Raw genomic sequence first — 16635 nt, forward strand, 5'->3', positions numbered from 1 at the left:
AGGGGAATAGCCAGAAGTGGAACCAACGACATAGGAAGGAAAAATGTTGACGTCCTGCAGTCAAAGTTTCAAGAGCAAGGGAGGAAGTTAAAAAGCAGGACCACAAAGGTAGGAATATCTGGATACTCCCAGTGCTACGCGCTAGTCAGTGTAGGAGCAGTAAAATAAGACAGGTTAATGTGTGGCTGGAGGAATGGTGCAGGAGGAAGGACTTTGGCTTTCTGGGGCATTGGGACCAGTTCTGGGGCAGGAGGGATCTGTTCAAGATGGATGGGTTGCACCTCAACAGAGCTGGGACCAATATCCTTGCGGGGAGGTTAATAAGTGCTATGGGGGAGGGTTTAAACTAATTTGGCTGGGGGATGGGCACCAGGATGAAACATTAGAGAGGAGAAACAAGGTGCACAGAGGTCTGGGTGGGATAAGTAGCATTAGAGTAAAGAATAGTTCAGAAATATGAGGGATCAGGTGGGGGACAAATGCGATGCAGTCTAAAATGAAATTGGAGTGCATGTGTGTAAATGCACGTAGCATGGTACTTAACTGGACCAGCCACATAAAAACTGTGGCCACAAGAGCAGGTCAGAGGCTGGGTATTCTGCGGCGATTGTCTCAGCTCCTGACTCCCCAAAGCCGTTCCACCATCTACAAGGCACAAGTCAGGAGTGTGATGGAATACTCTCCACTTGCCTGGATGAGTGCAGCTCCAACAACACTCAAGAAGCTCAACACCATCCAGGACAAAGCAGCCCGGTTGATTAGCACCCCATCCACCACCCTAAACATTCACTCCCTTCACCACCGGCGCACTGTGGCTGCAGTGTGTACCATCTACAGGATGCACTGCAGCAACTCGCCAAGGCTCCTTCGACAGCACCTTCCAAAGCAGCGATCTCTACCACCTAGAAGGACAAGAGCAGCAGGCACATGGGAACAACACCACCTGCACGTTCCCCTCCAAGTCACACACCATCCGAACTTGGAAATGTATCGCCGTTCCTTCATCATCGCCAGGTCAAAATCCTGGAACTCCCTTCCTAACTGCACTGTGGGAGAACCTTCACCACATGGACTGCAGCGGTTCAGGAAGGCGGCTCACCACCACCTTCTCAAGGGCAATTAGGAATGGGCAATAAATGCTGGCCTCGCCAGCGACGCCCACATCCCATGAACGAATAAAAAAAAAAGTTGGTGAGCTACAGGCTCAAGTCGCCACATGCGACTATGATATAGTGGCAATAACAGAGACCTGGCTCAAAGAAGGGGAGGATTGGTTACTTAATATTCCTGGTTACAAGGTATGCAGGAATGATGGGGGGGAGGGGTGGGTGGCAGTATTGATCAAAAGGAGCTATAGCACTGGAAAAGGATGATGTAGTCGAGGGGTCAAAGACAGAAACTATTTGGTTAGAATTAGGGAACAATAGAGGAACTATTACACTCATGGGTCTATATACTAGAGGCCACCAAATAGTGGGAAGGAGATAGAGGAGCAAATTTGCAGGAAAATTACAGAAAGACGCAAGAGCTACAGAGCAGTGATAATGGGGGACTTCAATTATCCCAATATAGACTGGGATAGTAACCATGTAGATAGCAAAGAGGGGGTAGAATTCCTGAAATAAGAACAAAAGAAATAGGAGCAGGAGTAGGCCAATCGGCCCCTCGAGCCTGCTCCGCCATTCAATAAGATCATGGCTGATCTGATCCTAACCTCAAATTTAAATTCATGTCCAATTTCCTGCCCGCTCCCCGTAACCCCTAATTCCCTTTACTTCTAAGAAACTGTCGATTTCTGTTTTAAATTTATTTAATGATGTAACTTCCACAGCTTCCTGGGGCAGCAAATTCCACACACTCTGAGTGAAGAAGTTTCTCCTCATCTCAGTTTTGAAAGAGCAGCCCCTTATTCTAAGATTATGTCCCCTAGTTCTAGTTTCACCCAACCTTGGGAACATCCTTACCGCATCCACCCGATCAAGCCCCTTCACAATCTTATATGTTTCAATAAGATCGCCTCTCATTCTTTTGAACTCCAATGAGTAGAGTCCCAATCTACTCAACCTCTCCTCAATATGTCCACCCCCTCATCCCCAGGATTAACCGAGTGAACCTTCTTTGTACTGCCTCGAGAGCAAGTATGTCTTTTCTAAAGTATGGACACCAAAACTGTATGCAATATTCCAGGTGCGGTCTCACCAATACCTTATATAACTGCAGCAATACCTCCCTGTTTTTATATTCTATCCCCCAGCAATAAAAGCCAACATTCTGTTGGCCTTCTTGATCACCTGCTGCACCTGCATACTAACTTTTTGATTTTCTTGCACTAGGACCCCCAGATTCCTTTGTACTGCAGTACTTTCCAGTTTCTCGCCATTAAGATAATAACTTGCTCTCTGATTTTTCCTGCCAAAGTGCATAACCTCACATTTTCCAATATTGTATTGCATCTGCCAAATCTCCGCCCACTCACCCAGCCTGTCTATATCCCCTTGTAGATTTTTTATGTCCTCCTCACTCTCTACTTTCCCTCCCATCTTTGTATCATCTGCAAACTCTGATATGTTACACTCGGTCCCCTCCTCCAAATCGTTAATATAGATTGTAAAGAGTTGGGGACCCAGCACCGACCCCTGCGGAACACCACTGGCTAGTGGTTGCCAGTCCAAGAATGAACCATTTATCCCAACTCTCTGCTTCCTGTTAGATAACCAATCCTCCACCCATGCCAGAATATTACCCCCAATCCAGTGATTCTTTATCTTGAGCAATAATCTTTTATGTGGCACCTTGTCGAATGCCTTCTGGAAGTCTAAATACACTACGTCCACTGGTTCCCCTTTATCCACCCCGTACGTTATGTCCTCAAAGAACTCAAGCAAATTTGTCAGACATGACTTCCCCTTCATAAAGCCATGCTGACTTTGTCCCATTAAATTATGTTTATCCAAATGTTCCACGACTGTCTCCTTAATAATAGACTCCAAAATTTTACCCACCACAGATGTTAGGCTAACTGGTCTATAATTTCCAGCCTTCTGCCTACTACCCTTTTTAAATAAGGGTGTTACATTAGGAGTTTTCCAATCTGCCGGGACCTTTGCCGAGTCCAGAGAATTTTGGAAAATTATTACCAAAGCATCCACAATCCCGACTGCCACTTCCCTCAAGACCCTAGGATGTAAGCCATCAGGTCCAAGGGATTTATCCGCCTTGAGTCCCATTAATTTACTGAGTACCAATTCCTGAGTGATTTTAATCGTATTAAGCTCCTCCCCCTCTAGAGCCCCCTGTTTGTCCAGTGTTGGGATATTCTTAGTGTCCTCTGCCGCAAAGACTGAATCAAAATATTTGTTCAGCATTTTTGCCATCTCCATGTTTCCCACCATTAATTTCCCGGTCTCATCCTCTCAGGGACCTACTTTTGCCTTAGCCACCCTTTTTCTTTTTGTATAACTATAGAAACTATTGTTATCTGTTTTTATATTTTTTGCTAATTTATTTTCATAATCTATCTTCCATTTCTTAATCAATCCTTTCGTTACTTTTTGCTGTCTTTTGAAGACTTCCCAATCTTCTATCCTCCCATTAAGTTTGGCTACCTTATATGTCCTTGTTTTTAGTCGGATACTATCCTTAATTTCTTTACTTAGCCACAGATGGCTGTCATTTCTTTTACACCCTTTTTTCCTCAGTGGAATATATATTTTTTGAAAATAACTCCTTAAATGAACACCTCTGCTCATGTACCGTCTTACCCTTTAATCTATTTTCCCAGTCCATTTTAATCAATTCTGCTCTCGTACCATCATAGTCTCCTTTATTCAAGCTCAGTGCACTTGTTTGAGAACCAACCTTCTCACCCTCTAATTGGATATGGAATGTAACCATGTTATGGTCACTCATTCCAAGGGGATCCTTAACTAGGACATTATTAATTAATCCTGGCTCATTACACAGGACCAGGTCCAAGGTTGCTTGCCCCCTTGTAGGATCAATTACATACTGCTCAAGAAATCCATCCCTAACACACTCAATAAACTCTTCCTCAAGGCTGCCCTGCCCAATTTGAGTTGTCCAGTTAATATGATCGTTAAAATCCCCCATAATTGTAGCTGCTCCCTTATTACATGCCCCGACTATTTCCTGATTAATACTTCTTCCAGCAGAGTTGCAACTATTCGGAGACCTATATACTATGCCCATTAGTGTTTTTTTCCCCTTATTAATCCTTATCTCTACCCAAACTGTTTCATTGTCCTGATCCTTTGTCCCAATATCATTTCTCTGTATTACAGTGATTCCTTCCTTTATTAACATAGCCACCCCACCTCCCCTTCCTTCCTGCCTGTCCTTCCTGATTGTTAAATACCCTGGCATATTTAATTCCCAGTCGTTGTCACCCTGCAGCCATGTTTCTGTAATGGCCACAAGATCATACCCATACGTAGTTATTTGTGCCGTTAACTCGTCCATTTTGTTACGAATGCTACGTGCATTCAGATAAAGAGATTTCAAATATGTTTTGTGACACTTAGTTCCTGCTTTTTCCTTTTTTAACACTTTACCTTTTACTCCATACCTTCTGTCCCTTCCTGACACGCTTTCCTCTGTCTCCCTGCTCAGGTTCCCAACCCCCTGCCACAGCTTTGATGCTGGGTTAATCGCCTTACGCCTTCTAGTTTTTATTTTATCTGTCGTGCCTAAAGTATACTTTCTTTCCGCTGCTCTACGCTTTTCCCTTTCACTTGTTCTTGCACAACTGTTTGTACTATTTGTATTGTAGATTTCCCCTGGGTCTTCCCCTCTCTTGCTGCTCTCAACTTTATTCTCTTCTGACTCCCCGCTCAGGTTCCCATCCCCCTGCCACTCTAGTTTAAACCTTCCCCAACAGCACTAGCAAACACCCCCGCGAGGACATTGGTCCCGGTCCTGCTCGGGTGTAACCCGTCCCGCTTGTACAGGTCCCACCTTCCCCAGAACCGGTCCCAATGTCCCAGGAATCTAAATCCCTCCCTCCTACACCATCCCTGCAGCCACGCATTCATCCTGTCTATTCTCCTGTTCCTATACTCACTAGCACGTGGCACCGGTAGTAATCCTGAGATCACTACCTTTGAAGTCCTGCTTTTTAATTTATCTCCTAACTCCTTAAATTCACCTTGCAGGACCTCATCCCTTTTTTTAACCTATGTCGTTGGTACCAATATGGACCACGACTACTGGCTGGTCACCCTCCCCCTCCAGAATGCCCTGCAGCCGCTCCATGACATCCTTGACCCTAGCACCAGGGAGGCAACATACCATCCTGGAGTCTCGTTTGCGGCCGCAGAAACGCCTATCTGTTCCCCTTACAATTGAATCCCCTATCAATATAGCCCTGCCACTCTTCTTCCTCCCCTCCTGTGCAGCAGAGCCACCCGTGGTGCCCCGAACCTGGCTCTTGCTGCTTTCCCCTGATAAGCCATCTCCCCCAACAGTATCTAAAGCAAATGTGTAAAAGAGAACTTTTTTGATCAGTGTGTTTCCAGCCCAGTGCTGGATCTAGTTCTGGGAAATGAAATGGGGCGGGTGGAACATGTTTTAGTGGGGGAGCATTTGGGGAACAGTGATCATAATATCATTAGGTTTAGAATAGTTATGGAAAAGGACAAGGAACAATTAAGCGTAAAAATACTTAAGTGGAGATGGGTTAATTTCAGTGAGTTAAAAATGGACATTCTGCAATGTCGTCTTACATTTTGACGCATTCTTCCTTTGCATTAACTGCACCCCCAATTTTGTGTCGTCCGCAAATTTTGAAATTGTACTTCCGATTCCTGAGTCCAAATCGTTAATTTTAGTTGTGAACAACAGCGGTCCCAGCACTGATCCCAGCGGAACAGTATTTCCCACCTTTTGCCCGTCTGAGTAGCTATCCTTAACCTCTATTCTCTGTTTTGTTTTTTAGCTAGCTTGCTCTCCACTATCTGCACTATTCTTTGAACATTTGTGCACTCTATCCTTTAGTTTAATGTTATCGCTCACCTCTTTTGTCAACCATGGATGTTTTATTTGGTAAGTAGAGCTCTTATCCCTTAGGGTTATATACTAGTCTTCGCTAAATTCTTTTTTGAACGCCTCCCACTGTTCATCTGTATTTTTACGCAATAACGGTTTTGAACTGTTTGTTGTTGTCAATCTCTGTCTCATCCCGTTAAAGTTAGCCTTATCAAAAGCTAAGATCTTAGTAACTCTTATTTTTCTCCTTTTCAAGTCTAACACTGAATTTGATCATATTAATGATCACTGTTAGATAAATCTTCCCGTATTGTTAGATTATTAACTAAGTCTGGCTCATTACTCATTACTAAATCTAGTATGGTCTGCCCTCTTGTTGTTTCTAGAACATATTGATCCAAAAAACTACCTTGAATGCACTCAAGAAATTCACTACCTGCTGTACATTGGGGTATTCTCCTTTGCGATGCGGTATTCTACTTTGCGATGCGGTATTCTACTTTGCGATGCGGTATTCTACTTTGCGATGCGGTATTCTACTTTGCGATATCTCGGACAGACAGCAGGAAAGCTTTTTCTTTAAGAGTCATGAGGCATATGGGCCCCGATATTAGCATGGAGGTGGGATGGCAGCTGGGCTGGGACATGAGCAGACACTGGTGGCAGGAGCAGCTACGGAGAGTCCGAGTCGGTGGGCGCACTCCTATCCAGGCTCTGCTCAGCTGTACGCAAGTGCAGAACCCTGGGGGCCATCTTTAAAAGGAGAATAAACGAGGGACAGCTGGAATAGGTGCCACGCGCACTCTCCACAATAGCGCAGAGGATGGAGGAGTCCAACTCCTGCATGAGTGGAATGGTGGCACAGGTACGGGAGGGAATCTCTGCGATACTGTCACAGGTAAATGTGGGAATGTCTGCGATGGAGAGAAGGCTAGCCCCCATTGAGCTTCAAGCACGGCTCACAAATGAGCCTGACAATGGCCGTTCGCACTCACAGTGAACAAAATTCTGCCGCCTTAAACAGGCAGACAGATACACTAGCTCTGGCCTTACAAGGCTTCACACATGTCCTCCAAACTGTCGTCCAACAGAGTGGTAGGAATTATGTGGGCCTGGCCCAGGGGAGAGATGATGGCGAAAGGGGACATGGAAGTGGGGACGCTACTCAAAGCGCTCCAACGTCTCACCCCTTGCTCCCCTCAACCAGTCACCGCAATGCTTCCTCCTCTCCAGGTGGCCGAGTCTGCCCCTGCACAGGTACAGGTGGAGGAGTCTTTGGAGGGGCCCTCATGGGCACCAAAACCCAGAGGACGTAGGCCCAAAGTATCCAATCAGTCAGGGCATGAACAAGAGCAACCTGCCACTACCTCTGCTGGAACCACAGGGGATGCACCACATGGAAGTAGTCAGAAGAGAAAGGCGAAGGTTTTGTAAGCACGAAGGGGATGCACAAGGGTGTTTGACGGTTGGACATGTTTTTTATTTATATTGGCTTTTTGTTAAACTCACACTAAATATTATTATTGTCACCACTACTGCCACGTCTTGGCCATTCTTGACTGGCTTCTGTAATAAGGCCCTTTCATGAGGTTCACCATGAACGGCGACACTTGATGCCACCCATTGGGTCACTCTACAGTGGGTGTATGTGTAGTTGCAGGACTGTTTTGAGCAGGGAGGGTGGGTGGGGGACCATTATGGGTACTGCTCTTTCCAGGTGCTGTGAGGACTGGACTCTTCACACTCCCTGATGTTAGGAGAACCATTCACATGTCAGTGACTCCCTGGCCTCACGAGCAGCCAGGTGACCCGCTGTTCTGCCCATAGGTTCCTCCTCCTCCTCCTCCTCCTCCTCAATGTGGGTGGCAGATGTGGATGGGGCCTCCTCAATGGTACCTCTTTCTGTTATGCCATCACTACTATAATGTGTCCCACTCTGTCTGGTGCGTATTGAAGCACTCCCCCAGAATGATCAAGGCACCTAAATTGCATCTCAAGCAGCCCTATAGTATGCTCAATTGTAGACCTGGTGGCGATGTTGCTGTCGTTATATCGACGCTGTTGCTCGGTGATGGGGTTCCTCAGAAGTGTCATGAGCCACATTTGCAGGGGGTATCCCTTATCCCCAAGGAGCCGGCCCTTAAGGGTGATCAGTGCGTGGAAGAGGGGCGGGATGTTGGATTCCCGGAGGATGAAAGAATCATGGCAGTTGCCAGGGAATCTGGCGCACACGTGAAGGAATCTTTTATGGTGGTCAGAAACAAGCTGAGTGTTGATGGAGTAATACCCCTTCCTGTTGATGAACAGTCCTGGCTCATGTTAAGATGCTCTTATCGCTATATGGATGCAATCGATTACACCCTGCAACCCGTGGGAAGCCAGCCACACCGTGGAATCCCACTGCCCTCTCCCTCTGGCTGAGGTCGTCCATGGGGAAGTTGACGTAGTGCGAGGCCCTGCGAAACAAGCCGTTGGTGACCTGCCTTATGCACTTGTGTGCAGACCACTGAGAGACTCCGGCGATGTCCCTGGTGGCACCCTGGAATGATCCTGAGATGAAGAAGTTGAGGGCAGTGCTGAATTTGACAGCGACAGGTAAGGAGATGCTGTTCGGCCCAGCCGGGAGCAGCTCAGCGTGAAGGAGGCTGCAGATGTCTGCGACGACCTGGCGACTGACTCTGAGCCTACGTATGCACTGCTCCTCAGAGAGGTCCAGGAAGCTGAGCCTCGGTCTGTAGACCCTGTGGCAAGGGTAGTGCCTCCTGCGACGTTGTTCTCTCTGTTGTTGTCTTCTGTGCTCCTGTGCAGGTGCCTGTGGTGCAGCACTGTGTTGTGGAGCACCACATGGCAGAGGCGGACGCCGTGCCTGGCGAGGCTGGTGATGTTGCTCATCTTCTAATGAAGTGGTGAATGCAGTCATGGTGCTCCCCATCCTGATGGTGAGAGTTTGAGCGGGTCCGCAAAGTAGTTAAATATGTTTGAACAGCAGAGTTTTGAATGCAAAGTAAGAATTTTGAGTGAAAACACAAAGATCTTGCAGCCAAAACTTTCTCTGAAGTGACAGTGCCCTGCTGCAATAAATGACATTTTCTCCTCACCTGTCAAATAATCATTTGCATCTCCCACTGGCTGCTGGCTGAAACACATCTGTTGCAATAGGGAGTGTTTCCCACAGCACGGTAAACACGCTGAGGATGCTTCAAAATTGCACCCCTGCCAAAATGGAGACAATTATATACTTCAAATACTTAAACTACCTCAACAATTATGTAAATTCTCATCCCGCCGGCTTTAATTGCCGGTGGGACTTCCGCATTCGGGAGGCACGCACGCACCCAGACTCGTCAATGGGGAACCCAGAAGTCTGTGGAACCCAGTCGGGAATTCCACGATTTTCGGAGCCCCCCGCCCCCAACGCACCCGCTACTTCACTCAAAAATTGAGCCCATAGAATCTACTACCAGAGTTAGTGATTAATATAAATTTAGTAATCACACAGTAATGGTACATAGAAATTACAACATGGAAACAGGCAGTTTGGGCAAACCAGTCTGTGTTGGTGTTTATCCTCCATACAAACAGTATTCTTAATCCCATGTGCCCACCCTGTTCCCATATCCCTTTATTCCCTTTTACTGCAACCAACTATCTAACCTATTTTTAAAAAGTTGCCATGGTCTCTGCTTTAATTACGAACTCTGGTAGTACATTCCAGTCAGAAGGTCATGACTTCAAAACCTACAGCGTTAACTTAACTGGTTTTGACTGAAAATCAGATGCTCTGTAGATACATTCCAATCCTGAAACACAGGATGGGAATTTCCTCTAAGCCGCTCTGCCTCTGGAAGTGTGGTAAAAACTTAATTTATGCATGTAAACAAATTTCTGCCGCACTTCTGACAAAGCTATGTTGGCGGAACGGGAAATTCCCAGTAGCCGTGTAGAATTTACAGTTGCAGCTTCTGTATTAAAGTTTACAGTTTATGGATTAATTTTTAATTAAAAAAAAAACCTTGTATTTATACAACTTCTTATCACATCGACGTCCCAAAGTGCTTTACAAACAATGGATTAACTTTTGAAGTGCAGTCACTGTTATTATGTAGGCAAACACAGCATCCACTTTGCACACAACAGGGTCCCACAAACAGTAAATTAATGAATAACCAAATTATCTGCTTTTGGTTGAAGGAGGAACACTGGTCAGGACTCTGGGAAAACTCCCAACTCTTCTTTGGATAGTGCCATAGGATCTTTTACATCCGCCTGAGAGGCTGGTAAAGTAAATGTCACATCACGTTATCACATTTGTTCATGGGTCAGGAAGTTATTCATTTTTACTAACGACATCTAACAGCATGCACAGAAATCTGTACGAGAGATTTGCAATATTTATCAATCAAACAAACACAGTACCACAATGCATGAGAAGACATTTCTGGGTTTTTCATTGGGTCTGTCAGATTCTCAAAGTGCATCCAATAATTGGCCAAAACGTCCTCCTGCCAGAATATAATTAGCTCTATGTGGTGCATTTCGTTCAGTTCAAACTAGTTTAATATAAAACGCAGGATAATCCTCAAAGACAACATCATATGAATGCATGAATCTTGAGATTTTGTTGAGTTATTGGAGGTGAAATTGGTCTTCAGTGGTGGCACAAAAAGAGCGATAAGGAATCAGCAGCTGAATTTACTAACTGCAGGATTCTCTTTTCCGTTGACTTCAATGAAATGAAAATTGGGCCGAGTGGAAAACAGGTTCCTGACTCGTTGTAGCCTGTTTTGTGCTACCATCAAAGATGAATATCTGGAGAATTTAACAAAGAAAAACTATTTTCAACTGCCGGCCAACTGTTCCTCACCCGAAAAATTGAAAATTGGGGGGCACCTTGGCCGACCGTTAACACCCTGCCTGATGCAATGTAAATCGGCGAGCAGCCCACGTGCTTGAAACAGGCAGGATGCTGCTTAAATATACAAATTGGGGTCTTATGCCGGAGGTAGGACCCTGATTGCAATTTTCAGGTACAAATGGAGCATGCGCCATGTATACTCTGTTCATTAGGTAAAGAGACCAAAACTGTACACAGTACTCAAAATGTGGTCTCACCAAAGCCCTGTGTAGTTACAGCAAGACTTCCTTACTCTTGTACTCCAACCCTCTTGCAATAAAGGCCAACATACCATTGGCGTGGTTCTTAAAGGAATCACTGGTGGCTGCTCAGAAACCAGCATAGCAAACTTGTAATTTTTTTTAGTGAGCCCAGTAAGAGCCTGCTGCCAGCCCATTCAATGCCTCTCCACCAGGAGCACATACTCCCACCATCCTGCCCCAGACCAGATTTGCTGGCTGGCTCAGTGTGGGCGAATGCTGATTTCCCAGCCTCCCAGAACTGGCAGGTTGCAGCAGGGCACCTGCTTGGGACCCACAGCTTGCCGGCGGCATGTTAATAAGGCCCTGGTTTCAAAATGGCTCTGGCCTCACACTGGCATGAACTGGCAGGTAGAGTGGCTGATCTGCCAACTTTGCACTCTTTTTGGGCGCTACTTTAAAATTGTAAAGTATGGCAACTTGTAAAGGGTGACAACTTGTAAATCTATATTTATAAATTCAAATTAGCATTGTTTAAATTTAGGATCTTCAATTATTAATAAATTTAGGTAAGTCAACAAATTATCATAACCATGCCATTGTATTCAAATAATACATGAAACACAGCAAGCAATTAGGAGGCAAATGGTATGTTGGCCTTTATTGCAAGGAGGTTGGGGTACAAGAGCAGGGAAGTCTTGCTGCAACTACACAGGGCTTTGATGAGACCACACTTTTGAGTACTGTGTACAGGTTTGGTCTCTTTACCCAAGGAAGGATATACTTGCCTTAGAGGCAGTGCAACAAAGGTTCATTAGATTGATTCCTGGGATGAGAGGGTTGTCCGATGAGGAAAGATTGAGTAGAATGGGCCTATGCTCTCTGGAGTTTAGAAGAATGAGAGGTGATCTCATTGAAACATATAACATTCTAAGAGGGTTTGACAGGGTAGATGCTGAGAGGTTGTTTCCCCTGGCTGGAGAGTCTAGAACTAGGGTACATAGTCTCAGGATAAGGGGTTGGACATTTAGGACTGAGATGAGGAGGAATTTCTTCAATCAGAGGTTCATGAATATTTGGAATTCTATACCCCAGGGGGCTGTGGATGCTCAGTCGTTGAGTTTATTCAAGGCTGAGATTGATAGATTTTTGGACTCTAAGGGAATCAAGGGGTATGGGGATTGGGCAGGAAAGTAGAGTTGTGGTCGAAGATCAGTCATGACCTTAATGAATGATGGAGTAGACATGAGGGGCTGTATGGCCTACTCCTGCTCCTATTTCTTATGTTTCTTATGATTCATTTTCAGATAGAACCTTTAACATAATATAAACATCCCAAGGTGCTTCACACAGATGTAAGGAAAAACAGATGTTGAGCCAAAGAAGGAAAAATTAGGCAGGGTGACCAAAAGCTTCATCAAAGAGGTGGATGTAAAGAAGATCTTACAAGAGGAGAGGGAGATGGAGAAGCGGGGGAGTTTAGGGAGGGCAATTCAGATTGTGGGGCCTAGGGGCTGAAAGCATGGCGATCAATCATGGAGCAATGGGAGGGAGGAATGCAAAGAGGCTAGAGTCAGGGGAACAGAGAGTTCTGGGAATGGATTTGCAGGGCCATGGAGGGATTAAACACAAGGATGAGAATTTTAAATTTGAGGCACTAGGGGACCGAGTGTTAACGTACTTCTGTGAGGATGTGGAGATGCCGGTGATGGACTGGGGTGGACAAATGTAAGGAATCTTACAACACCAGGTTATAGTCCAACAGTTTTATTTGAAAATCACAAGCTTTCGGAGGCTTTCTCCTTCGTCAGGTGAGTATGGGATTCCTTGAAAGTTACCCCTGTGAGGACCAATGTGATGGCCGAGCATGACTTGGTGTGAGATAGGATCTGGGCAGCAGAGTTTTAGATGAGCTAAAGATTCTGGAATGTGAAAGCTGAGAGACCAACCAAGAGAGCATTGCAGCAACCAAGTTTTGAAAAGACAAAGGCATGAATTAGGGTTTCCATTCAGATAGGCGAAGATAGCGTTTCTACTGCATATATGTTTATGTGTATAAGCACATTCAGTGGATTGGGCATGATTTTAGCCTGCAAAAATGGGTAGGTTGTTGGCGGGGGTGGGGGGTGGGGCAGTAAAAATTGCAAAAATTTAAAACCTACCCCCAACCTGCCTCCAACCCACCCATTTCCAGTTTTCACCGGGGCGGGATGAGGGGCGGGCAACCAACCTGCCCTCAGGAGGAGAAGAGTCATAGGAACATAGGAACAGGAGAAGGCCATTCAGCCCCTCATGTCTGTTCTGCCATTTGATAAGATCATGGCTGATCTGTGATCTAACTCCATATACCTGCCTTTGGCCCATATCCCTAAATACCTTTGGTTGCCAAAAAGCTTTCTATCTCAGATTTAAATTTAGCAATTGAGCTAGTATCAACTGCTGTTTGCGGAAGAGAGTTCCAAACTTCTACAACCCTTTGTGTGTAGAAATGTTTTCTAATCTCACTCCTGAAAGGTCTGGCTCTAATTTTTAGATTGTGCCCCCTACTCCTAGAATCCCCAACCAGCGGAAATAGTTTCTCTCTATCCACCCTATCTGTTCCCCTTAATATCTTATAAACTTCGATCAGATCACCCCTTAACCTTCGAAACTCCAGAGAATACAACCCCAATTTGTGTAATCTCTCCTCGTAACTTAACCCTTGAAGTCCGGGTATCATTCTAGTAAACCTACGCTGCACTCCCTCCAAGGCCAATATGTCCTTCCGAAGGTGCGGTGCCCAGAACTGCTCACAGTACTCCAGGTGCGGTCTAACCAGGGTTTTGTATAGCTGCAGCATAACTTCTGCCCCCTTGTATTCTAGTCCTCTAGATATAAAGGCCAGCATTCCATTAGCCTTGTTGATTATTTTCTGCACCTGTTCATGACACTTCAATGATCTATGTACCTGAACCCCTAAATCCCTTTGGACACCCACATTTTTTAACTTTTTACCATTTAGAAAGTACCCTGTTCTATCCTTTCATTGTCTACATTGAATTCCATTTGCCACAGTTTTGCCCATTCACCTAATCTATCAATATCGCTTTGTAATTTTATGTTTTCATCTACACTGCTTACAATGCCACCAATCTTTGTGTCATCGGCAAACTTAGATATGAGACTTTCTATTCCTTCATCTAAGTCGTTAATAAATATTGTGAATAATTGAGGCCCCAAGACAGATACCTGCGGGACTCCACTAGTCACATCCTGCCAATGTGAGCAACTACCCATTATCCCTACTCTGTCGCCTTTCGCTCAGCTAACTTCCTAAGTTAGGTCTGTAACAGGTCTGTACTTTTCCCTCGATTCCATGTGCTTCTATCTTAGCTAACAGTCTCTTATGTGGGCGATTCAAGAAGGCGGCTCACCACCACCTTCTCAGGGGCAATTAGGGATGGGCAATAAATGCTGGCCGTGCTAGTAACATCCCATGAATGAATTTTAAAAAAACGCTATGTGCAAATTACACTAAGACATCTATGAATCATAAACACATTAGTGCTTGTAAGTATATAGTTCCTTATCACATCTTAAAGTGCTCCACACAATGACTTTTGAACTGCAGTGACTGTTATGTAAGTATTCACATGGTTTGTGTGTGTCAACATGACAATTACAGCTCGCCAACTTAATTTAATTTAAAAAGAACAATACTTCTTTAAGCACCGTGTCAAATCGAATCAGGTAACGATTATTTATTTCTAAGTTGTATTTTCCCTCACAAAATGTGCCAATGTGTTTCAGATCCAAAAATGCACAATTATCGAAAAATCTAATGTACTCTCGAATTAAAATCTCATAATGTAGAGATGCCGGTTGACAATTGTAAACAATCTCATACGCTAAAACTGATAAGTAAAACTTACTGCGATTTACTCCCTAGAAATGGACACCCACTCATGATCTTGCTTATTTGCTCAGTCCCACGACGGGTTCCTCTTGTTCTTTGCTACGTTTTCCCACGAATTCGATGCAAATAATCCCCTTTTTCCTTTAAAAGAGGTTACCTTATCTGTCCCGACCAATCAACGGTCGAACTGCGGTGTGTAAGGAGATAAAATTTGCTCCGTAAATATCGAGAAAAATAATATCCACAAATTTGACCCAGTCATCGCCCAGATCAGTCCACGTAAATGTAATTATTGACAGACACTTTAACACACATCCTGAGAGAAGGAGCCAGCATGATCAGCCCTCGCCTTTCTGACACTGGTATTAGGCAATATTGTGATACTTATTGTACAAATCTACACAAATATGTGTCTTAACAAAAGATCATGTTACTCCACTTTAAAAAATGTAGTTTAACTGATTTATAAGCTGCACGATTTATGGAGAGTAAGTTGATTTGATATCAGACGTAATTACCAGAAATAAAAATTACAACTATCAGAGCGAATGGAATTCCAAACAAATCGGTGCATTATCATCAGCTGGTTGTATTGTGATGGTCCTGGAAATATTCTTTACCATTAAAAATGGCCAAGACATCACCTTAACGTTTGGAGCTTAGGTACACCTGGACCACACTGGGATAGGTATTCCTATTGGTGGGCAGTGGAACTTTTTGACAGTGACACCATTAATTTCAGTTGTCTAATGCCATTAAGATTGAAATTAAACATATGAGCCTAACAATGAAGAAATTAACTTCTTGGTTCATATGAGTCTATTTTTCTCCTGGTGCTAAGCAATGGGAAATGGCATAAAGAAAGAAATTGAATGTATCTAGCATCTTTAATGTTCCAAAGCACTTAAGCACAGCCAATTAAGTACTTTTGAAGTGTAGTGTCATAGGGTCCTATCGTCTTATAATCTCCTTCTCACGACAAACGATAATCCTTGACCAATTTGTACTTCAAAACACTTTTCTTTTAAATCACTCCACATAAAATCACACTACAGCACCTTTGGTAACACCTAGTATGCTTTTCCATTCCCAGGCTTTTCCAGCTGTCCTCAGTTGACTCTCAGCTCATCAGCTTCTTTCAGGTCTCAGAGTCCAGGCCAGCCCCAGCTGCCTTCCAGCTTCCTGTTTAGGGGTTTTGCTTCTCTGGACCTCACCTTTTTACTCTCACCTAACTGGGGAAGGTCTCCACCTTCTCCAGCCTCAATTACATTTAAAAGGTGAGGTTTCTTAAAAGGGCCCTCATCAGCCGACAGCTGACCTACTGGTCCTCAGTTACCCTGCTACAGCAGTAACTGTTGTCATGTAAGGAAACACAGCAAGGTCCCACAAACAACAATGAGATAATGACCAGATAATCAGTATTTTTAACAATGTTGGTTGAGGGATAAGTATTGGCCAGGACATCGGAGAGAACTCCCCTGCCCTTCTTTGAATAATATGAAGAGGCATGTAGAAACAAAATCTGGAAACCACATTTCTGAAAGGCAGAGTAGGACCTGCTGTAAATCAGAACATAAAATGCTGAAATTTGGTTTTCGGGACTTCAAGAAAAATATGTTCCAACTTTGCATGGAGCTCATGTA

At 44.5% G+C, this 16635-nt stretch overlaps 1 protein-coding gene across 2 annotated transcripts in view; it reads right to left on the reverse strand.

Moving 5' to 3' along the window:
• LOC137300528 (tryptophan 2,3-dioxygenase-like) overlaps window positions 1–15096 on the reverse strand; it is a 96360-nt gene extending 81264 nt beyond the window's left edge. For both annotated transcript variants that reach the window (XR_010958136.1, XM_067969682.1), the window contains exon 1: window positions 15009–15096. Coding sequence is in view for 1 of the 2 variants with exons in the window: in XM_067969682.1 (XP_067825783.1) it covers window positions 15009–15043 (35 nt within the window). In the remaining variant the exon portion in view is untranslated. The remainder of the gene's footprint in view (window positions 1–15008) is intronic.
• Window positions 15097–16635: the final 1539 nt, after the last annotated feature.

This window comes from Heptranchias perlo, chromosome 1, assembly GCF_035084215.1.
Source record: "Heptranchias perlo isolate sHepPer1 chromosome 1, sHepPer1.hap1, whole genome shotgun sequence".
Classification (NCBI taxonomy): domain Eukaryota; kingdom Metazoa; phylum Chordata; class Chondrichthyes; order Hexanchiformes; family Hexanchidae; genus Heptranchias; species Heptranchias perlo.